The sequence below is a fragment of the Triticum urartu genome, chromosome 2A (genome assembly GCF_056163025.1).
Source record: "Triticum urartu cultivar PI428250 chromosome 2A, HENAU_Tu73, whole genome shotgun sequence".
Lineage (NCBI taxonomy): Eukaryota > Viridiplantae > Streptophyta > Magnoliopsida > Poales > Poaceae > Triticum > Triticum urartu.
Genome location: NC_141874.1, coordinates 656,797,897 through 656,822,425, shown reverse-complemented (window position 1 = coordinate 656,822,425; position 24,529 = coordinate 656,797,897). Strand labels below are relative to the sequence as shown.

The 24,529-nt window shown below is 47.7% G+C and overlaps 1 protein-coding gene across 1 annotated transcript; it reads left to right on the top strand.

Annotated features, from left to right (window-relative positions):
• Positions 1–17,748: 17,748 nt before the first annotated feature.
• Positions 17,749–19,882, top strand: LOC125539497 (uncharacterized). The gene has a single exon (XM_048702963.2). The coding sequence runs from the start codon at positions 17,862–17,864 to the stop codon at positions 19,680–19,682; it is 1,821 nt and encodes a 606-aa protein (XP_048558920.2). The 5' UTR covers positions 17,749–17,861; the 3' UTR covers positions 19,683–19,882.
• Positions 19,883–24,529: the final 4,647 nt, after the last annotated feature.

The following is a 24,529-nucleotide window of genomic DNA, read 5'->3' as shown; positions in this document are numbered from 1 at the left end:
CTGACTCATCTATGATCGAGCTCTTGTATTCGAGCCCTCAAGGCCCCTGGCTTGTAATATGATGCTTGTATGACTTTTTTTATTCGTAGAGTTGTGTTGTGATATCTTCCCGTGAGTCCCTGATCTTGATCGTACACGTTTGCGTGTATGGTTAGTGTACGATTGAATCGGGGGCGTCACAAGTTGGTATCAGAGCCGACTGCCTGTAGGAATCCCCCTTCGACACTCCTTGGCCGAAGTAGAGTCTAGTCATTGCAAAACTTTTACTAACATGGCTGTGCGGCTTACAGGCCCACGTCACCATTGGGTGGTAGTAGGATCTTTTATTCCTCAACCTATACTCTGGGACTCTGACATCTCTTCTATTCGGGTTAAATGAATTTACTAAAACTCTAACATTAGGTTCTCGTTAATACTTTCTCCCGGAGAGCCCCTTCAGTCTAGATGGTCGCTGGCTGCACCAGAATATTTTGAAGATACTCTCTGATGTTTCCCCGAGACCCTTGTGCCCTTCTCCGTTGCACTTCCATACCACCGATAAATCCCTATGGAAAGCTACATACATTTATCGTCCATAACTTCTTTTCTAATTGTTGTTGTTATTACAAGATACCCTGAAATACTCCGGATATTCCGAGAATCCTTTGTGTCTACTGCCTTGCGGCTCCTATTCCTCATGAATACATGTATGTATAATTTCTCGCACTTATCGAGTATCCACTCATCCAGTTGATTCATGTATTTCACAAAGGTCTTCGAAATACTATTCGATCTTCCGAAAATCCTCAGCAGCTTATTGCTCTTGAAATTCTTTGCTTGCTTGTGTTATGGTTAATCCCATAAGTATAGTAATCTTATTGGTATTCTTAGACACCGTCATTTTGATCCTATTGATTCAACATGAGTGCGAATGCACGCAACCATCAGTTGATCCTTTTAAATTATCTTTCTGGCTCAGACGTCATTTTTGAACATGAGCTTGTTCTCGACCAATCTGTTTACCGTCAATTGTACCCTTAGGTCTATTGAACTTATCCACCCTTGATCAGAGCATCTGCTTCTGATCCTTCTATTTGAAAATCATAATTCCTTTGATATCTAGGCATCGAATCATTTAGGCGTTCTATAATCTGATGCCCTTGCATCCTTTCTTCAACTGATTGTGTGCCGATGCTCACATCAGCTCCGCTATGGACCGTCAGATCCTTTATTGGATTATTATTCGATAGTGTCCTCCTTATTCAATAACCTTGTGAGCCTTTCCTCGGATACCTAATGCTTTTGGTAAATTGTATCCTCTGTTTTCTCAACCATGCTCTGTTTTCGAGCTGGTGGTATTTACGATTGAAGCTTGTGGTATATGTTTCCACGATACCCTGACGGGTTGAACCTATGTCTTCCCTAATATGTGTGAACTCGAAAGTTTTCACGAGTCATACTCTTCTAGTATTTTGCCAGATAAAATTTCAACACTACAACTTCTTTGAAAGTGAGAAGTGAATGAAAGGTTATGCATTGAGGAAGTGGGAGTCGACCTTGAACCTTTGTGTTCATGCCCATGGACACGGTGTAGATCTTATCATTAAAGCTTCTCTTAAATTAATTATTCCTTTGGTATAAGTTCATCTTATATCGGGGATCTGGCCTTTTACAATCGTGGTTCCGACCATCTTCTCCTTTAAATACCATTTCCCGTGCAAGTTTAAGCGCTTGTCTTCTGTAGAGAAATACCCCAGTCCAACCTCTACTCTGATCTGTCATCGAGTATTACCCCCTCTGGTATCTCGAGATTATCACGGAACTGCATAACTTCTTATGAGTTCTTCTTCAAATATTATCTGACTTTCGCTGCATCATCATTTGACTTGATGTCATCGCCGACCGATTACATCTTCATGAAATCTCTCGACAACTGTGTCGTGGTCATCATCAACATCCTGAGCTCTTCCAAGATATATATCGAATTCTTGATGAGTAATACCATCCTCGCCCCTCAATGGTTTGTGTTATCACCGACCACTTTATTGCCTTCCATTCAACACAAACTTATTCGTGTTTTGTGTTATACCTTGAGGTCCTTGCTATCCAGCATTTGTTCTTCTTTACCTTGGAATATTACCACCTTTTATGTCAAGAATGTCGTGGTAATTTTACCACCTCTTGAGAATTCTTAATATAGTAATATCTCTCGCCTTTTGCATTCATTTCTTGGTCTCCGTGTTGTCTCTAACCGGAATACCGACAAATGGTCTGTGATGTGTAAATTCTAAACTTCTAGCAACCCTATTGCTTTGAAGCTATTGGTCTACGGTTTCATTCTAAGTCTATTGCTTATTGAATCATCATTCGAACATTGATCGTGCTACCTAGTCCAGATTCCTGGGTGCACCCTTCTATCATTGTTCAGTTGTGTATGTTTCCCTCGAGCATACATCATTATATCATTTGATCCGACAAATGATATTTCCTTGTTCACATAATTGTGGAAATCAATCCTTTGGAAATCTCGATGATTTGTTGCTGAGCCTATCAGCCACCTCCTCATCCTCTCCTTGGTTTACTGATGAACTCTTGTTTCAGAGCTCACTTCCATAGTGCATTTCCCGAGAATCTTACAATGTCATCTCGACAATTTGTGTTGCACCTTTCTTCTCAGGCATCCTGAGTCTGAGTTATCAGGACACCAATCAAATCTGAATCTCGGTCAAATATGATGGTTGGAACATATTTCCAAGAGTTACAACAATGGTTATTATGTGACCCGGTAAGGTGATATCGTGCCTAGCACACCTGGCCGGAGGACCTATTGTTACCATTTCATTTTTCGCAAGGCTATCCATTCTTCCCTGAGGAAATTGTAAGACTTATTCTACAAGTTATTCCTGATGGATCCTTTGTGTTTCCAAAGTCTGACCTTTGCCTGAAGACCATGTCAATGCTATCTCGAAGCTTGTCTGTGGTACTCCGATTTTCAATAAGAACATTTGAAGCCCAATGCTAAATGTTTCTTGCTCAATTATCCAAACACCGTTGTATGGATAATGGCATGGAATTTCTCTTCCTTTTCCTAAAGGGTTTTCTACCTTCTATCCGGTCTGGGATATCATACTCTGCTTGTTCTTGGGAAGGATATGCCCCTGAAATATGTGTTTAAACACATTTTCCTTTCCATTGTTCTGTTTTAATCTGATAATTGTATTTTCCTTACCATTGTTTGGCTTAACCTTTCTTGTGATCTATATGATATAAGCAGTAAAATTCTCCTGCTTATGTAAACACCTCGGTGTACAATTCTGTCAGTAAGACCCTGTTACTATTGTTGATGACATCCCGGTAGCCACCGATGGACGAGAACTTCGCCTATTGGTCCGCCTTGTTTCAACGAGCAGGAAAATGGTTCTCTTCATCCCTCGCCCTTGGTACCGACGTTGTTGCCGAAATAATCGACAGGCTACCCTCTGACATGCCTTGCTATCATGACTATGCAATATGTCACGGCTCCTCCTACTTTTAACCCACATGGTGGGCCCATAACCCACAGGTCCCAGGATCGAAACCTGACTCTCCTGTACACCACCTGTTCCCAAGGTTATTCCTTGCGCTTGACTTCGTATGTAATTCACGGACCACCAGTCTAGTGATCTATTCTGGTATGAGACGCAATACTTATTCTCGTTGCATTGAAACCCTTTCACCTTCTGCTTAGGCATCGAACGATTGCCTATCCGTCTGGAACTTCTCATGGTACCTTCTTACTTTGCTCCCGCTATCTTCTTAAGTTTCAAATCGAGAGATACTTATGCTTCTTCCCTGAGTTAACCGTATGATGCTCGATCTTGTTAGAATCCGTCCTTATAGTTTTCCCTTCTTACCCTTTCATAAGTACGGTGAAGATCCTGAAGGAGGGACTACAACTTCATCATGATGACCTGAAGCAGAGAAATGAAAACATCAATGTACGGGATCGACCTCTTCGAGAAGACCAACCAAGACCGGGAAGACTTGTTAGAATTTCGTAACCAAATCCCTCCCCCCTTACTCTCCCTCTTAAATCTCGGGACGAGATTTCTTGTAGTGGAGGAGAATTGTGACGCCCGGATAATTAGACAACAGTAATTCCTTGCTAATGATGCCACGTCACCTCTGTCACTAGAGTTAATCTCCGGTTAGTTCAAAACCGATTCAAATTCAAAATTAAATTAAAGGCAAACAACAAAAGTTTTCAAACTTTAAAACTAAAATGTTCAGGCGGTGCCAAATAATGCATGTGTAATTATGGCCGAGAAACCACACTTTCATAAAATGTTTAAGTAATCTAAAATGGATAGAACAGTAGTTAAAACAAATAAATAAACGTCTTTTGAATTTTATAAAATATTAAACTATTTTGTTCAGGGGTAAAACTTTTTGAGACAATAGTTGAAATGGTAACTCTATTTTAGGTGTGGGTTTTATTTTTGATAAACTATAAAGTATTAAAGGAATAAAAGCAAACAGAAAATACAAAAGGGAAAATAAAACAAATAAAAAGAAAACCCCTAGGCCAACTGGGCCTCGGCCCAGCCAGTGGCCTGCTAGGCCGGCCCACTCCCTCCCCTGGCATATAACCCCCGGGGGCACCGAAAACCTAACCCCCCCACACACTTCTCCATGATCCCCTCTCCCTCGTGCCTCCTCTGCCCCCCCAATGAACTGGATCAGGGGGTTCGAACCCCATCGCTGTCGCTTGACTGCAACGCCACCCCGGCAAGCGCCGCACCGCGCCCGAGGACGGTCGCCTCCGCCTCGTAGCTCCTCCGGCGTCGCCGCACCGACCCCCTCCACTGGATTCCCCCTCATCCCGATCTGGATCGGCACCCGAGCCGATCCCTGACGTCGCACCGCCGTCGTCGTCGCCTGTGGCCACGTCGGAGCCGCCCCTCGCCGCAACCGCTCGTCTCCCCGTCGCCATGTCGTCCCCGTCCTCCTCCCCGAATGGCCTCCATGCGCCTCGACGCCCCCCTACTCACCAACGCCGGTGAGGACCCGATCGTCCTCCCCTTTCCCCTGCCCGTCGCTGCGGTCGCCATGCTCACTCCGGCCACACTCGCGCTGAACACCAACCAGGCCACGCCCGCGCCAAGCTCCTCTCGCCCGCGCCTCCGCCGTAACCACCGTCCGGTGCCATGCGAGCTCCGGTGAGCTCGTGACGCCATCGTCACGCCCGTGAGCCCCTTGGTCACGCGGCTCTCCCTGGCCGCACCTCCTCCACGCCGCGCGTGCACGCCACCGTGCCCACTACCCCGGCTGTTGCTTGCACCGTTGCTGACTTGCCGCGCGCCGCACTTGCCTGCTGCTGCCGGCCACGTCTAGGGCGGCGCCCTGTTCCCCTCCCCGCATCTTCTTCGCTTGGACTCGCGTCGGCCCACCTGCATCCCGCTGCGTGTGCGCTAGCCCAACCGGTCGCGCCTCCCGCTGAAGTGCCCGCATCGCCACGGCTTCGCCCCGCCATGGCCTCGTTGCTGCCACATCCGGCGCCTGGCGCTCGTCGCCCGATCCGCCCGGCGCCCGTGACCCGATGCTCGTTAAGGCCCGATGGCCCTATGACGTGTGGGGCCCCAAACCCCAGAACGTTTAATAATAAAAAAAAATTAATTAAAAAACAAAATAAACAAATAAATAATAATTAAATCAATTAATTAAAGAAATAATTTACTTAATTAATCATAATTAGATTAATCTAATCACTAATTAACTTAATTAACTGTTAGTTAATTAAAACAGAGTATGACAGTGGGGCCCACATGTCAGTTTGACCCAGTCAGCTGGTGATGTCATGCTGATGCCATGATGACGTCAGCAAACACTATTCTGGATAATGTTGAATTAAAATAATTAAATAAATCCTGAAAATGATTTAATTCTTTTAAAAATAATATAAAATAAATCGTAGCTCGGATGAAAAAACTTTGTACATGAAAGTTGCTCAGAATGACGAGACGAATCCAAATACATAGTCCGTTCGTTCACCACGCGTCCCTAGCATAGCAAACACGCAACTTTCCCCCTTCGGTTCGACTGTCCCAAAACGCGAAACACCGGGGATATTTTCCCGGATGTTCCCCCCTTCACCGGTATCACCTCATACCGCATTAGGTCACCCTAGCACCGCGTATTGTCATGTTATGCCTTGTGATGCTTTGATTGCATTGTTATTTATTGTGTTCCCCTCCGTTACTTCTTTCCGGTAGACCCCGAGACCGCTGCCGGTACCTCTCTCTTGCCAGAGCAACCAGGCAAGCCCCCCTTTGATCACGAGATATCGCCTATTCTTCTCTCTACTTCTTGCATTAGAGTAGTGTAGCATGTTACTGCTTTCCGTTAATCCTATTCTGCTGCATAGCCTATCATTGTTGCTACAGTTGTTGATACCTTACCTGCAATCCTAAATGCTTAGTATAGGATGCTAGTTTATCATCAGTGGCCTTACACACTTGTCCGTCTGCCATGCTATACTACTGGGCCGTGATCACTTCGGGAGGTGATCGCGGGTACAAATACTATATACTTTTACATACTTATGTTACCGTTCGGAGATGGGGGCTGAAGGGGCAGGTGGCTCCATCCCGGTAGAGGTGGGCCTGGGTTCCCGACGGCCCCCGACTGCTACTTTGTGGCGGAGCGACAGGGCAGGTTGAGACCACCTAGGAGAGAGGTGGGCCTGGCCCTGGTCGGCGTTCGCGGATACTTAACACGTTTAATGAGATCTTGGTATTTGATCTGAGTCTGGCCACTGGCTTATACGCACTAACCATCTACGCGGAGACAGTTATGGGCACTCGACGTCGTGGTATCAGCCGAAGCCTTTGTGACGTCAGCGACTGAGCGGCGCGCGCCGGGTTGGACCGCGTAACGCAACTTCCTTTGTAATGGAGGTTGCTAGGTCTGCTCACCGGCCGCGTACGCAACGTGCAGGTGTGCAATGGGCGATGGGCCCAGACCCCTGCGCCATAGGATTTAGACCGGCGTGCTGACCTCTCTGTTGTGCCTAGGTAGGGCTGCGACGTGTTGATCTTCCGAGGCCGGGCATGACTCAGAAAAGTGTGTCCGGACAAAGGGGATCGAGCGTGTTGGGAAATGTGGTGCACCCCTGCAGGGAAGTTAATCTATTCGAATAGCCGTGATCTTCGGTAATAGGACGACTTGGAGTTGTACCTTGACCTTATGACAACTAGAACCGGATACTTAATAAAACACACCCTTCCAAGTGCCAGATACAACCGGTGATCGCTTTCTCACAGGGCGACGAGGGGAGGATCATCGGTTAGGATTATGCTACACGATGCTACTTGGTGAACTTACCATCTACTCTCTTATCCTGCTGCAAGATGGAGGTTACCAGAAGCGTAGTCTTCGATAGGACTAGCTATCCCTCTCTTATTCCGGCTTTCTGCAGTTCAGTCCACATATGATACCCTTATTCCATTTGATACCAATGCATACATATGTAGTGTAGCTCCTTGCTTGTGAGTACTTTGGATGAGTACTCACGGTTGCTTTGCTCCCTCTTTTTCCCCTTTCTATACCCGTTTGTTGCGACTAGACGTTGGAGCCCAGGAGCCAGACGCCACCGTCGACGACGACTACTACTACTCGGGAGGTGCCTACTACTACGTGCAGCCCACTGACGATGACCAGGAGTAGTTTAGGAGGATCCCAGGCAGGAGGCCTGCGCCTCTTTCGATCTGTATCTCAGTTTGTGCTAGCCTTCTTAAGGCAAACTTGTTTAACTTATGTCTGTACTCAGATATTGTTGCTTCCGCTGACTCATCTATGATCGAGCTCTTGTATTCGAGCCCTCGAGGCCCCTGGCTTGTAATATGATGCTTGTATGACTTTTTTTATTTGTAGAGTTGTGTTGTGATATCTTCCCGTGAGTCCCTGATCTTGATCGTACACGTTTGCGTGTATGATTAGTGTACGATTGAATCGGGGGCGTCACATGGACGCACGGCTTAAAAGATAAAACATTTTGAATAAAAGGATCTACGAAAAAAGGGAAAACTCTCTGGTTGCGACAAGTAGCGTGCTGCATATGCGCCACTTGTCGCGATCTAGGAAAGTGGAATGTTCTTTGCAACGAGTACTCCTTAATTAGTGATTTCGGTGTCATTGGACCGAACCATTCCATCTCTTTGTGACCGTGCTTCACGAGGGTCGAACACGTCATTGTTCGCATCTCTCCTTCTTTTCTACCTATTGGATGATCAATTCGGCTTTTTTTGTTTTTCCCTTTTCTTTTTGATTTTTTTGTGCGTTTTCATGGGCTTTGTTCGGTTTTCACTATTTATCTTTTTTTTTCTTTTTTTGGTTTCCACCAATTTCTTCGTTTTTATGTTCCATTGTTTTTTTTTGTTATTTACTTTTTGGTTTTCATCAGATATTTTTTGTTTTTATGTTTCTTTACCGGTTTTATTTGTTCTTTCTTTTTCTTGTTTCTTTAGTTGTCATCGCTTGTCTTGTTCTTCTTGTTCGACATATGTCTACTTTCTTTCATACACGTAGTAAATTTTTTGTATACATCACAAATAATTTTTGTAAATGTTTAACATTTATTAAACTCATGATTGACATTTTTTTTTCAAAATACCATGTGTTGGGGATATTACTACTAAGTATAAACCGGCAATGAGGGGCCGGGTTCTGCCCACAATGAGTTAGTCATGTTTGAAGCCAAGTATGGCACTTTACAGAGGAGATCTAACATGAAGGCCCAGGGCCCAAAGGCGGATTAGGGCCCGTAGACATAAACCGCCATATGATATGTAGCTTATGTTGTAAGGCAAGGAAAGGTAGAAACCGAGCCGGACACGTTTATGAGCCGGCCTCGGGATTCTGTAAACCGCCGGGCGTCAACCTATGTATATAAAGGGACGACCCGGCGGCGGTTTAGGGACAACAAACAATAACTCGAGAGCCAGGAAAAGCGGATTCGCTCCCTGGTCATCGAAACCCTAGCAAATCCATCACAACTGGAGTAGGCTTTTACCTTCATCGTAAGGGGCCGAACCAGTATAATTCCTTGCGTCCCTTGTCTACTTTAACCCCTTTAAGCTAACCCGTCGCGATGGCTCCACGACTAAGTCCTTTCACTAGGACATCTACCGTGACAAAACCACGACAGTTGGCGCCCACCGTGGGGCTATCGCACGATGGTTTCGAGTTCTTGAAGGGCAGCTTCGAAGGACTCAAGGGATACGTTGTGGGCCGGATGACCAAGAGTCGTCGCGGCAAGCTCTACATCGACGACGCAGGATGGGGCCCCGATGCCGGCTCGATTGAGTACGGGTATCGGGTCCCCTTTGGTGGAATACACCTCTTCATTGGAAAAATCGGCGAACCGGACCCTGAGCCGGACATCTGCACCGACATTGTCGAGACGGCTCAGCATGCAAGACCTGCCCGAGTTCAGCCTGCCGTAAAGCGTGCCTTCGTGGGAGTCATCCACGGAGCGGAATCTGAGGATAGATCGGTATTTGGTGGCGAAATCGTCGTTTACTCTGATGACAAGTCTTCAACCAGAGAGACCGAATCGCTGTATCAGCTGCATGATGGCCGGATTAGTGGCGGTTCCGATAGTGACAGTATTCCGAACCTCTCTGATCCGCCGAGCCGAGTTGCGATTTTTATGGCTGGTACGCAGTTGGTGCATCATTCTTCTACCGCAGCGACAATGATTTCCGGTTCAGTAGCTGCAACACCCGCTGGGGCAGGAGGCTCCACGCCAGCGTCGGTTCAGGTTTTGTCCGATTTATTTGACACTTTGGCAACATTGCTGGCGGCTGAGGTTAATGCAGCGAATCAAGATTAGCATAACGCGGAAATTGCAAAGGTGAAGGATCCGATAGCTCAAGCTAAGGTAGATCTGGCAGTAGAGAACACCAGGATGGCCGCAGAGCGGGCCGAGTTAGAGGCACAGGCTTATTGGCTTATGCTGGATCAGAGTGCATCAAATGATGTCATGAGGAGAAGGTACCGGTCTCACCTGCCTCCGATTTACGAGGGAAGGAATCTCTTCAACACGCCAGGAGCAGGAACCAGCAACCAGCCAGTGGTAAACTGGGTGGAGGCACCTGGAACAGGGGCACCGGTTTAGCCGCGCACGACGGATCCACCTCGTCAGAACAATGTCCCATCATAGCACGTCTCAACTCCTCCGGGTCATTACTCTAACCCGTTGGATAACATCGTAGCCGCCGCTTCACGATTGGCAGCTCTCCCGATCGAAGGCGAGTCTCCAGTAGCAGTGGAAACACGACGGGCTAGAGAGCTCCTTAAGACAGCTTTGACCCAACAGCAGGCTTATTCATACAGTCACGAGAGGATTCATTCAACCCCCCGCCTAAGTCGGAGCTACAGCGGGCATATTGATGAACCGGCTATATCAAGCAGTGCGCGAAACCATAACCCGCCACGAGGGATAACCCGGCGGGTGGCGGTGCTAATGCCCAGGATGTGGTGGATCATGGTTGAGCACGTCGAGAAGCCGAGTTAGCAGCGCAATACGCGGCTCGTCGGCTTACTCCGGTTCGTCCGACCACTTCAGTGGAGCCAGGTGTGGTTTCAGTTCTTTGGGGGTGCCGTGTCTCACCCCAGCCTTACGTAATGTGCGGCTGCCCAAGGATTTCAAGGGTCCTCGTAAGGTGCCCAATTACACTGCCGATTTACCCCCCGAATCCTGGGTCGAGAGCTATGAGATGGTGATGGAGATGCTGGATGTGGATGACGCGGCATGTGCTAAGTACTTCACCATGATGCTAGAAGGAACGGCTCGTACCTGGTTGAAAAGTTTACCAGCTAACTCCGTTGGGTCATGGGCTGAGTTAAAAAGCCGGTTTATCCAGAATTTCAAAGATACGTGCAAGCAGCCCATGTCAATCGTGGACTTAGCCGCCTGTGTTCAAGAGGAGGGGGGGTCTACAACCCATTGGGTAAAGCGAGTCTCAGCTATTTTGCATTCATCAGACCGCATCAATGTGGATACAGCAGTTTTGATGTTGGAAGGCAATTGCCGGTTTACGCCTTTGAAACTGAAGTTGGGAAGGCTCAAGCGCCACTGCAATGACATGACAACGCTTATGGCAGCTCTAGTTAAGTATGCTGATTCGGATAGTACCAAAGACCCAGAGTCTGAGGATGAAAGGCCGGGGAAGGGAAAGAAGAATGGCAATACCAAGGGGCAGCAGCATAACCCGGTGGGTCATGGAAACAACGGTAAGCGTAAGGCGGATAGCAGTTTGGATTTTGTGGCGAACACCAACACCCAGGATAATGGTCAGTGCCGTAAGGGTAAACCACCCCAACGGGGTGGAAGATCAAGTCCCAATCTTGAGCGCCTGTTAAACAAGCCTTGCCCAAAGCATGGGTCAAAAGAAAGGCTAGCAACGCACCTTTGGAAGGATTGCTTTATCATGCGGGAGTTTAAAAATTCGAATCTTTTCCAATACGACCATGGACCGCCCGGCGGTTCAGGAGGCGGTTCTCATGGGCCGGGTTATGGTGGAGGCAGCTTCGGTTCAGGATTCCAGGGCAACCAAACCGGACATGGCAATCAGGGCAACCAGGGAGGTTATAATCATCAGGGGGGGTCAGCAGCAGCAACAATCGGGTTATCAGAGTAATTCGAAGCAGTTGAATAGCGGGCAGTACCATGTCTTCACCACTAGCTTATGTAAGCGCAATCAGAAGCTTCATAAAAGGCCAGTAAACTCCGTTGAACCGGCGGTGCCCCGTTACTTGTGCTGGTCTGAACAACCCATTTTTTTGAGTCGAGAGTGAAAGGATCAATATAGTTGACTAGAGGGGGGGTGAATAGGCAACTAACATTTTTTAGCTTTTCTTTACCAAATTAAACTTTGCATCAAAGTAGGTTGTGTAGATGTGCAACTAGGTGAGCAACATATATGATGCAACAACAACAAGCACATAAGCAAGCAAGGGAAATAACACAAATAAGCTTGCACAAGTAAAGGTACGAGATAACCAAGAGTGGAGCCGGTGAAGACGAGGATGTGTTACCGAAGTTCCTTCTTTTTGAGGGGAAGTACGTCTCCGTTGAAGCGGTGTGGAGGCACAATGCTCCCCAAGAAGCCACTGGGGCCACCGTATTCTCCTCACGCCCTCACACAATGCGAGATGCCGTGATTCCACTATTGGTGCCCTTGGAGGCGGCGACCGGACCTTTACAAACAAGGTTGGCGCAATCTCCACAACTTAATCGGAGGCTCCCAACAACACCACGACACCACAATGGAATATGGCTCCGCGGTGACCTCAACCGTCTAGGGTGCTCAAACACCCAAGAGTAACAAGATCCGCAAGGGATTAGCAGGGGGAATCGAATTTTTCTTGGTGGAAGTGTAGATCGAGGCCTTCTCAGCTAATCCCTAGGAAATCAACAAGTTTGATTGTCTAGGAAGAGAGATCGGGTGAAAATGGAGCTTGGAGCAACAATGGAGCTTAGGGTTGGAAGAGGTAGTCAACTCGGAGAAGAAGACACCCCTTATATAGTGGAGTGACAAATCCAACCGTTATCCACTTAACCAGCCCGCGACCTGCGGTACTATCGCACCAACCAAGCGGTACTACCGCAAGGGCTCAGGGTACTACCGCAACAAGCCGCGGTACTACCGTGGCCACGACAGGAGCTAGCCCAGGCCTCCATCTGTCGTCTCCATGAGTGGCGGTGGGGTTCAAGATCCGTGAAGTGAACATGTGGTCTTCGGCGAGGAGGAGTAGAATATGGGAGATGGACCGGCCCATTTAGGACACAATGCCCTGTCGCCTCCCATGCCTCACTCATCCTCGGATGAGTCTACGACCTGTCCGTCGTCAGTGTCGGTGGCCGTGAGTTCGATGATGGACGTGGACAATCCATCACTGTCTAGCTACCACGTGCACCCTCGAAAATTGGACGGCAGCATTCTCGTCCTCGACCGCCTGCGCCGCTAGCGCGTGTGCGGCCACATCCGCGTCTAGCTGCACCGCATGTGCATTGCGAGCAGCGTCTTGAGCATGCGTGGCCTTGTAGAGCGCTCGCTGCTCCACAACGAAATTCGGGTTTCCCACGGTCATGACGGCCACGGCCTCCTCGCTTGCGCGCTCGCCATAGATTTGGCCCTACGCCAACCGGTGCTGCTCGAGGAGGAACATATTATCCATTGCTTTTCCTGTGCCTGCTGAAACACCGACATAAGTGTGTCCAGGCTCTCCTCCGCCATGGCGACGCCGTAGTACTTCACCTACGCCTGCTCCATGGTCAAACCGGCATGCACAGGCGTGATGTCATCGTCGGAGCCCGTCTCCATCGTAGGGTCATCGTTGGAGACTTCCGACGAGCTGGCCGCCATGTCGTGCTCGATTCGCCAGACGCGGCGGGTCTGCTAGGCGGCTGCAAGGGCGGCCATCTCGTGCTTCTGCTCCCCAGAGAGGAGGGATTTTGGTGGGCCGTCAACATAGTCAGGAGCGGGCATGGCAGTGGTCCGGACGCCCTCAAAGCTTCTTCCCCCTCTCCACTTTGTCTTCGGTTTGCAAAAAAGAAAACGTCTGTACTAGCTTACGGACGATGCAGAACTGTGTGTTAGATGGCAAAACATAATCGCCCGTGCGGTCCGGTTTGTGTATCCTCGTGAAAAAGATACGGGCATCGTAGAAATTTCCTAATACATTGTAGTCGGCATAGAAGTTTGGCATTTGCACACGGCACATGGCAATCCTCGCGCGCACTTGCACACGCACAGCGGGTTCTTTGGGCATGTAGCAGATCGGACAAAATCCATGCATGCATGGCAGGCAAATGGGTGCAGCTGGCCGGCCGTTGAAGCATCACATCGTGATGCGTGATGCATGCATGCAAGTATGCGTGAATGTGTGCATACCCCGGACAGTGAACGAGAAATATCGCAAGGGAACTCCTCCCTGCTGGCTGGTCCACTCGTACGCACACACCCGTGCATGGCGTTGCGTGTCAGGCCGGCCGGCCGCGTGCAATACAGTAGCACCCCGCCATTGCTATTCTTGCAGGCTGAACATGGGGCGGGCCGTGCATACCCGATCCAGAGAAGTTTCACAGGTACTGTTTCCAGCCACTAGCTGACACATATACAAGTTTTGGCCATATCTTTCCAATTTTCCTTGACCCCGAAACAGCAGGTGAGGCTCGGACTGCAATCATACTCCCTCCGGTCCTAAATATTTGTCTTTTTAAAGATTTCAAATAAACTACCACATACAGATGTATATAGACATATATTAGAGTGTAGGTTCACTCATTTTACTTCGTATGTAGTCACTTGTTGAAATCTATAAAAAGACAAATATTTAGGAACGGTGAGAGTATATTTCAACTATGTGCATGCATGCAATCAAGCAACCTTGAAAACCTAACCAGATGACATTGATTTAGCCATAAATCTTTTATATCTAAATAGTTAGCCCTATTAATTTATTTCTCTCAACATATAGGCATGTCATCTCATCATGCAACATGCATGGGAAAAGCACGCCTCAACATGCAATTAAACATATGAAAAAACTCATCTGAACATAGAAACATGCATACAAATTTTTATTTTATAATGCTATTTGTAATGTTTTACAAGTATACAATAATCAGACACAATAAATTATATGTATTTTCAGTTTTAGTTCTCATATTATCACTTCAAATATTAATGTTTCATACAATCTAATCTAAGTGAAATATAATGCAAAACATTCCCGCACTTTTAGTCAATAAAAAAAAGAATGAGTCGTATGATGAACAGAATAAAAAAATCTGCACATTCTTCTAATGAAAACTTTGCAAAATTCAGTAGGGGAATAAACGTTGTGTCTAATGAGTGTAAAGCCATTTAACTTCATAAATATCTAGAAAATCTTGTATGGCATGCGCAGAAAGTTTAGTCATGCATCGCGAGTGAAGGAGAAAAAGACACCAACATACAACGTGTCTTGTTATATTTCTCCTTGTAGCATGGGAAAAAAAGGGAAACATGTGCCCTCCCCTGCTTGCCTCACCACACCAAACTCGTCCGTTCACCATGTTTCATGATCGATCTGAGCTAGTTTAGTGAGTGGTCACATTGAGAATTATAATCCACTGATTAAAAGGGGCTGGGGAAATCTTTTGAAATTTGTGGGAAGTTAAACATTTGTGTATTGATAAGACCGTTCACAATTTTTTGAAGTTCGATCCCCCCTCCCCCCTCCCCTCAAGATGAACCATATAGCCAAGAGAAACCGTAAACCAAAGCAGAAGAGCTTGCCCCACCCATGAGTAAATATTTCATAATATTATTTATCGCTCAAACAGATGTATCTAGCTGAATATGGACCGGAGGGAATATTATTTAATTGTCTCCCGTGTGGCTTCATGACCTTGGGAGGGGGGGCATAGGCCGAGAGAAACTTGCACCTTCACACAGAGCCCAACTATGTCTACTATTTCCCTCAGATCGCCCAATTCATTTTACTGTGAAGCTTCAAGGTCTATCTCATTATGGCGGTATGAAAGAGCAAGCATCTGAAACCGTGTCCTGGAGAACCTGCATCGGCGTGGGACGATAAGATTTTCCGGGAATATCTGGGCACCTCTGCTATCTTTGCGGCCAACACTTTATGAGCTATCATCTCATTGTTAGTATTTGTTTTGCTTTGTATGCAACAAATGATAGATACACTAGTTTATTCCTTGTCGCAAACTTGCATGCATGAGGAGGACGTATCCAGTACTCCACGTAGGAGTACCTCCGCGCACCACATAGTTTGGCATTTTTAAAAGTTACTACATATTGCGAAATGAATTCACAACAACTAATAATACATGTATCTGCCGTGCACAAAATTCCAAACCCAAACCAATATACATTTAAGTCGAGAAACGAAAAAAAGACAAATTCAGCATCGGTAGATTTAATGGGCCAAATTCACAGCCCAATTTGAAGTGACTGCCATTCACAATTCATTTGTACTTTTCATTTCATGAGTGATCTTTTAACTTCAGATATGAACTTTGTGATGTGATTGATACCGAATGTATCTATGCACTTAATTTCTCTTGGATTTTTGTGTGACTTTTCCGATGAAGTTCTTGGATTTTTGTTTCATGCACTATGTTCTCAATGTACGACTAGTTCTGCTAGCACACTTGCGATGATATTATTCTTAACCAAACTCAATTCAAAATTTGCTCATCACTTCAGCAACAAAGCTGATGCCCCCCTCCTTTATTTCGCATGGATTTCCTGTTTGAAGCAGATGTATTCACCTTTTCTTTCACTTCACTATATAAAATCAAATTTATATTTAAAATTTCGTGTCAATGCATCGGCATCGATGGTGCTGATGCGCCAAATATTTTCCATAACAAGAAGTTCCCGGCAGGGTACTCATGAGCCCTCCCGAACAGGGCGCCCGCTAGTTTCCTGATCGATCCCTGGCATGTAGTGGCCTCCATGCTACGATCCAAGGACCGATCCATCCGGCTAGCTGCAGGGTGTGAAGGTTGACAGACGGGCAGATAGCTACGCCTAGGTCGGCACGGGAAGGCGCCAAGCCTTCCCGTGTATGGCGGCATCTTGATTTGAACGGGAACAAAGCATCTGCAGCTTGCATCTACACGGGCTACCGCTAGCGTAGCTAGGCTGCTTGCAGGATTAGTAGGCAAGTTGCAGGTATACGGGCAACTCTGCTGGCCTCTAGCAATCATCATGCCTTGCTAGTGTCTGTAAAATGTGATCCATGGATCGACGATCAATATGTGGATGGAATTGTCTTGTCAAACATTATCTGTGTCGGCCAGAAATATCTGCCATAGCTGGCTAAGATTTGAACAAGTCAATTCATTCACTCTCCTGGGTGAAAAGCTATGTCCTGGCCAATGTGGTTTGGAGTATTCCTTCCTGAGTGTACATGTTGGGAACCTTGCTCGTGGTTTCGGTGTTGCCAACGACAGCGGTAGTCGTTGCCTAGCGCTTAGCTAGGCTGGTTGCAGGATTAGTTAGCAAGTTGCACGTACTGTGAGCAGCTCTGCTGCTGGCCTCCAGCAATCATATCATGCCGAGCTAGCTAGTTTCTGTAAAATGTAATCCATGGGTTTATCTGTGGATGGAACTAGCACACATGCAAGTTGTATTGTCAAACGTAATCCGTGGAGTAGAATATCTGGCTAGGGATGATATCTTCTACAGCTGGCTAAGATTTCATAGCTTTGGTGCATGCATATATATTTTTTCGTTGCACGTCCGGATGCACGTGCCTACGTACGTAATGCAACTCTCATGGTGGCAATCATACGTGCGTACGTGATCTAATTCTCCCGATTAAGATTTTTTTGCATGGATTAAGATTTCAAGCCGCAATCATGAACTTGCCCATTTGAGGCTACGTATAGTATAAGAGCATATACATGTCGCTATCCATGTATATGTCTCCATCTCAAAATTGATTACCAGAGGCTAAGAGCATGTTTAGTCCTGCCAACTACTTTCACTCGTCAAACCAGAGGCTAAGAGCAAGTGGGGTACGTACTAACATATGTCGATTTATTCGACATATGTATATACCACACGATCTTCTCTTCACATGCACATCTCATTGTTAATTCACGCCCGATATTCCAGGGAACGTGGTCATGTCGACCAAGACAGCGCAGGAGCAGCCCGTCTCGTTGCTCCACCACCTCACGCCTATATAAGCACGCCCACTTTCTTCTTCTTCCTCAAACCAGCTAACGTATTGGGTTAGCCAAGAGCAAGAAATTGGAAAATTGGATAGATCGAGCGGTGGCTACCACGTACTCTGAGGCCTCAAGCTCCAAGAGCATGTCCCGGATTGCCCCGCTCCTGCTGGTGGCGCTGCTCTCCCTAGCCGTGCAGCTCCCGCCGTCCGCGGCTTGCCCATCCTGCCCCAAACCAAAGCCTCCGCCGCCACCGCCGCGTAAGCTGACGCCTCCGCCGTCCGTGCCCTGCCCTCCGCCGCCACACTCTCCCAAGCCTACACCACCGCACACGCCTACCCCAAAGCCAACACCACCTCACACCCCAACCCCCATGCCTACCCCGCCACACACGCCTACCCCCACGCCAACACCGCCTCACACGCCCACGCCACCACACACTCCAACCCCGGTGCCAACACCGCCTCACACGCCCACGCCGCCGCACACCCCAACCCCCGCGCCAACACCGCCGCACACGCCAACCCCTATGCCCACACCGCCGCACACCCCAACCCCCGCGCCAACACCGCCGCACACGCCAATGCCACCCTCCCCAATCCCTCCTACACCAACCCCGGTAACCCCGCCATCACCTATTGTTCCATCCCCGACACCGTCACCGCCATCAGGCAAGTGCCCAGTGGACACGTTGAAGCTATTGGGATGTGTGGATGCGCTCAACGGGTTGGTGCATGCTGTGATAGGTAGCAGTGCAAGCGACACTTGTTGCCCTCTACTGGCCGGCGTGTCCGGTGTTGACGCCGCACTCTGCCTCTGCACCACCATCGAGCTCAAGGCGCTCAACATCAACCTCGTGCTGCCGATCGCCATTCAGGTGCTTGTTAACCAGTGCGGCAAGACAGTGCCTAGCGATTTCCAATGCCCTATGACGCCGCCATCGCCTGTCACCCCACCACCGACCCCTGTTACTCCTTCGCCTACACCAAAAACGCCGCCATCCCCTGTCACCCCACCACCGACCCCTGTTACTCCTTCTCCTACACCGAAAACGCCACCGTCGCCTGTCACCCCACCACCGACCCCTGTTACTCCTTCGCCTACACCGAAAACCCCGCCATCTCCATCACCGCCTGCAACACCGCCGACTCCTATCACTCCTTCGCCTACACCACCATCTCCTATCACTCCACCACCAACTCCGGTTACTCCACCATCACCGCCGATGGGCAAATGCCCAGTTGACACACTGAAGTTGCTAGGGTGTGTGGACGCACTCAATGGACTGGTGCACACGGTGATCGGCAGCAGTGCCAGCGACACCTGTTGCCCACTCTTGTCCGGTGTGGCCGGCCTCGACGCCGCGCTCTGCCTCTGCACCACCATCGAGCTCAAGGCGCTCAACATCAACCTCGTGCTGCCAATTGCCATCCAAGTGCTCGTGAACCAATGCGGCAAGACAGTGCCCAGCGACTTCCAATGCCCTGCGACTCCACCATCGCCGACACCCGTGACGCCGCCGTCCCCACCAGTAATGCCGCCCACCCCTGTTACACCGGTTACTCCGCCATCACCGACACCAATTACACCACCTATTACACCGGTTACTCCGCCATCGCCGACACCAATTACACCACCAACGCCACCATCCCCTGTGGCCCCGGCCCCAGTCCCAGCGACGCCACCGCCATCGTCATCAACGGGCAAGTGCCCCATCGACACGTTGAAACTGTTGGGGTGCGTGGACGCACTCAACGGGCTGGTGCACGCGCTAATCGGCAACAGTGCCAGCGACAAATGCTGCCCGCTGTTATCCGGTGTGGCTGACCTCGACGCAGCCCTATGCCTCTGCACCACCATCAAGCTCAAGGCGCTCAACATCAACCTCGTGCTGCCCATCGCCATCGAGGTGCTCGTCAACCAATGTGGCAAGACAGTGCCCGACGACTTCCAGTGCCCTAGTTAAGCTCCATCAAGTACTATAGTGCTATGAGTATCACCTGCATCTGCATGCAATACAGCCATTAAATCTCTTGGGAGTCACTTATGTAATAATATCTACATGCATGTGCAGCTCTAACTACTTATGATGTGGAGCTGTGGAACATGCATGCATTTTGTTAGTGTAATTGTCTATCAAATAGTAACCGTGTAACGTTTTATCAACTGTGGTCTTCCATTGGTTTGTAGTGTGTTTTTTCCTTTAAATAAAATGTTTTGCACTGTGTAAAATGAACTTTTTCACATGTATGCATGCCTTGTTTCTGTGTTGGGGAAAAATATCAACCCCAAAGATTCACTTTCATTTGATTCTTATCAACAAGTTGATAGTATGCTCCAAATCCATATGGTCTAAACGGACAAAAGAAATATGGATTTTTGCCCTCCCAAATCGTGTCGTTTCCCTCCTGCTTGGAAAGAAGAGATATGAAATAATTGACTAAGACTTGATTTCATTCCACTTTGCTACTGTATTTCTCAACTTGTCATCTGCTATTTCGTCCATTCAAATCTCTTCAGATTGCAGCAATCGCACAACACAAAAAATATGGAAAACATGGAGATGAGACGAGATGCCACACACTGGGTTCCTAAACAGGGGCGGCGCCAGGGGTCTTCTTGGGTATTCGGTTGAATACCCAAGATTTTAACAAACCATTGAAATTTTATATAAAAGAAGCGATTTTTTTTTTTGCAAAACAGTAATGATTTGGGCCAAATGAATACCCTCCTCCAAAATGAATACCCACCCTCTAGAACCTGGCGCCGCCCCTGTTCCTAAACCGATATCAGTTCAACAAATTGATAAGTAACAAAAATACAAAGGATCAGGAGTTACCCAGTGACACAGGGAGAGGCCCGCGCACCGCGGCAGGAGGCTGGACGGGGCGGAGGCCCGAGGCCGGACTGCCGGAGGGAACGGCGGCAGTGCACGACAGAAGAACGGTCGCGCGGAGCCGCGGAGTCGGACTGGGCGGGCCGGCAGGGGAAGGTGGAGTACCCGAGCAGAGGGGTCAGGCGGGGGATGTCGGCGCTGCGGCGGTGTAGCTGTGCAGCACAGGCGGAGGCGGCGGTTGACGGGAGAGCTGGGGAGGCAGCATATGCGGTCGTGGTTCCGTTCCACGCTGCTGGGCAGGCTGGATGCGAGCGACTCGTCCAACAGGGTTTTTTTCTTGGGCTTCGGGACTTTGTGGGCTGCTGCTGGGCTGGCTGGACCGCAGGCCGAATCTGGAAACTGACTTCCTGAACTGACCCCTCAAGAAAAAAAAAGACTGGACTGACTGCCTTCGACTAATCGGCTGACCGGTCGTCTCTCAAAAAAAAAAAATTCGGCTTACCGGTCTCGTCCGTTCTCACGGCCAGCTGGCTTGCCGATGCAGTACATGTGCATGTGCATGTACATGCATGCAGACCAAGTATGATCGACACCCGGACGGGGCTAGCTTGACTTTTAGCTTCTCCTCGCTTGCCGATGAGGCATCACATTCGACATCCCTGGTGAAGCCTGTTACTTGGAAAGAAGGGGATTGCATGCATCAAGGATGATTGATCGTGTGCATGGTACACATATATAGATACAAGGTGGACCGACCTCTACTTGTCTTTCAAGATGTATAAATATACGAGGGGAAAGAAAGATACAACGGTATAAATACAGATTCAAATCCTATACATATGCACTATTATTATTATCCACACCATTCGGTCGTGCAAGTGAAAGACAATAATGATGATATATAATGAACTGACTGAGATGAGAAAAAACTGGTATGAACCCGACCTCTTTTGTTTTTGTAAATATGATTAATTTATCGTTTTTGGTTCAGCCTATTATGAATGAAACATGTTTGCAATGACAATTAGAGATTATAGTTGCCCATGCCATACTTAATTTGCTAGGAGTTTATAATGGTTTACCTTGCGTGCCAACGTGCTATTAAAATGGTGGTGATGTGGTATGATAGGGTGATATCCTCCTTTGAATGATTCAAGTGGCTTGACTTGGCACATGTTCACGTATGTAGTTGAAACAAAATCAACATAGCCTCCACGATATTTATGTTCATGGTGAATTATATCTTACTCATGCTTGCATTCAGTGTTGATTAATTTTAATGCATGTTCATGATTGTTGTCGCTCTTTAGCTGGTCGCTTACCAGTCTTTTTCTAGCCTTCACTTGTACTAAGCGGGAATACTGCTTGTGCATCCAACTCCATAAACCCTAAAAGTTATTTCATATGAGTCCACAATACCTTTATATATGCGGTATCTACCTGCCGTTCCAAGTAAATTTGTATGTGCTAAACTGTAAACCTTCAAATAAAAATTCTGTTTTGTATGCTCGAATAGCTAATGTATCAACTAGGTATGTTTGTATCTTCCATGCTAGGCGGGTTATTCTCAAGAGGAGTGAACTCCGCTCCTCACTTACGAAAAAATGGCTGGTCACCGGGATGCCTAGTCACATGCTCAAACCAAATCAAAATAATTGCAAACAAAACTCCCCCAGGATTGTTGTTAGTTGGAGGCACCCGTTGTTTCAGGCAAGCCATAGATTGATACTTGTTGGTGGTGGGAGAGTATAAACTTTACCATTTTGCTATAATAAAGCTATTATTTATTTCCTTATTTCATGATAAATGTTTATTATTCATGCCAGAATTGTATTAACCGGAAACGTGATACATGTGTGAATACATAGACAAACAGAATGTCACTAGTATGCCTCTACTTGACTAGCTCGTTGAATCAAAGATGGTTAAGTTTCCTAGCCATAGACATGAGTTGTCATTTGATTAACGGGATCACATCATTAGAGAATGATGTGATTGACTTGACCCATTCCATTAGTTTAGCACTTGATCGTTTAGTATGTTGCTATTGCTTTTTTCATGACTTATACATGTTCCTATGACTATGAGATTATGCAACTCCCGTTTACCGGAGGAACACTTTGTGTGCTACCAAACGTCACGACATAACTGGGTGATTATAAATGTGCTCTACAGGTGTCTCCAAAGGTACTTGTTGAGTTGGCGTATTTCGAGATTAGGATTTGTCACTCCGATTGTCGGAGAGGTATCTCTGGGACCTATCGGTAATGCACATCACTATAAGCCTTGCAAGCATTGTGACTAATGAGTTAGTTGCGGGATGATGCATTACAGAACGAGTAAAGAGACTTGCCGGTAACGATATTGAACTAGGTATTGAGATACCGACGATCGAATCTCGGGCAAGTAACATACCGATGACAAAGGGAACAACGCATGTTGTTATGCAGTTTAACCGATAAAGATCTTCGTAGAATATGTGGAAGCCAATATGAGCATCCAGGTTTCGCTATTGGTTATTGACCGGAAACATGTCTCGGTCATGTCTACATAGTTCTCGAACCCATAGGGTCCGCACGCTCAAAGTTCTATGACGATCGGTATTATGAATTTATGTGATTTGATGTACCGAAGGTAGTAAGGAGTCCCGGATGAGATAGGGGACATGACGAGGAGTCTCGAAATGGTCGAGACACAAAGATCGATATATTGGACGACTATATTCGGACATCGGAAAGGTTCCGAGTGATTCGGGTATTTTTTGGGGTACCGAGGAGTTACGGGAATACGAGAAAGGAGTAATGGGCCTCATGGGCCAAGTGGTGGAAGAGAGGAGGCAGGGCGCGCGGCACCCCTAGCCCAAACCGAATTGGACTAGGGGGCCGGCCCCCTTTCCTCCTTTCCTCCCTCTCCTTCCTTCTCCTTCTCCTCCTTCCTTTCCTCCTCCTAGTAGGAGTAGGAAAGGGGAGTCCTACTCCTACTAGGAGGAATACTCATCCTCCTGGCGCGCCCTACAGGGGTCGGCCGGCCTTCCCCCTTGCTCCTTTATATACGGGGCAGGGGGCACCCTAGGACACACAAGTTGATCTGTTGATCTATTCCAGCACTGTGCGGTGCCCCCTCCACCATATTCCACCTCGGTTATATCGTAGCGGTGCTTAGGCGAAGCCCTGCGTCGGTAGCAACATCATCACCGTCATCACGCCCTCGTGCTGACTGAATTCTCCCATGAAGCTCTGCTGGATCGGAGTTCACGGGACGTCATCGAGCTGAACGTGTGCTGAACTCAGAGGTGCCGTATGTTCTGTACTTGGATCGGTCGGATCGTGAAGATGTATGACTACATCAACCGCGTTGTGCTAACACTTCCGCTTTCGGTCTACGAGGGTATGTGGACACAGTCTCCCCTTTCGTTGCTATCTATCACCATGATCCTGAGTGTGCGTAGGAATTTTTTCGAAATTACTACGTTCCCCAACAGTGGCATCCAAGCCAGGTTTTATGCGTAGATGTTATATGCACGAGTAGAACACAAGTGAGTTGTGGGCGATACAAGTCATACTGCTTACCAGCATGTCATACTTTGGTTCGGCGGTATTGTTGGATGAAGCGGCGCGGACCGACATTACGCGAGACTGGTTCTACCGACGTGCTTTGCACATAGGTGGCTGGCGGGTGTCAGTTTATCCAACTTTAGTTGAACCGAGTGTGGCTACGTCCGGTCCTTGAGAAGGTTAAAACAGCACTAACTTGACGAACTATCATTGTGGTTTTGATGCGTATGTAAGAATGGTTCTTGCTCAGCCCGTAGCAGCCACGTAAAATTTGCAACAACAAAGTAGAGGACGTCTAACTTGTTTTTGCAGGGCATGTTGTGATGTGATATGGTCAAGACGTGATGAGATATAAATTGTTGTATAAGATGATCATGTTTTGTAAAAGTTATCGGCAACTGGCAGGAGCCTTATGGTTGTCTC

What these genes read in the sequence shown, in the direction of transcription:
- LOC125539497 (XM_048702963.2), top strand. Translation starts at nt 17,862, where the DNA reads ATGTCCCGGATTGCCCCGCTCCTGCTGGTGGCGCTGCTCTCCCTAGCC.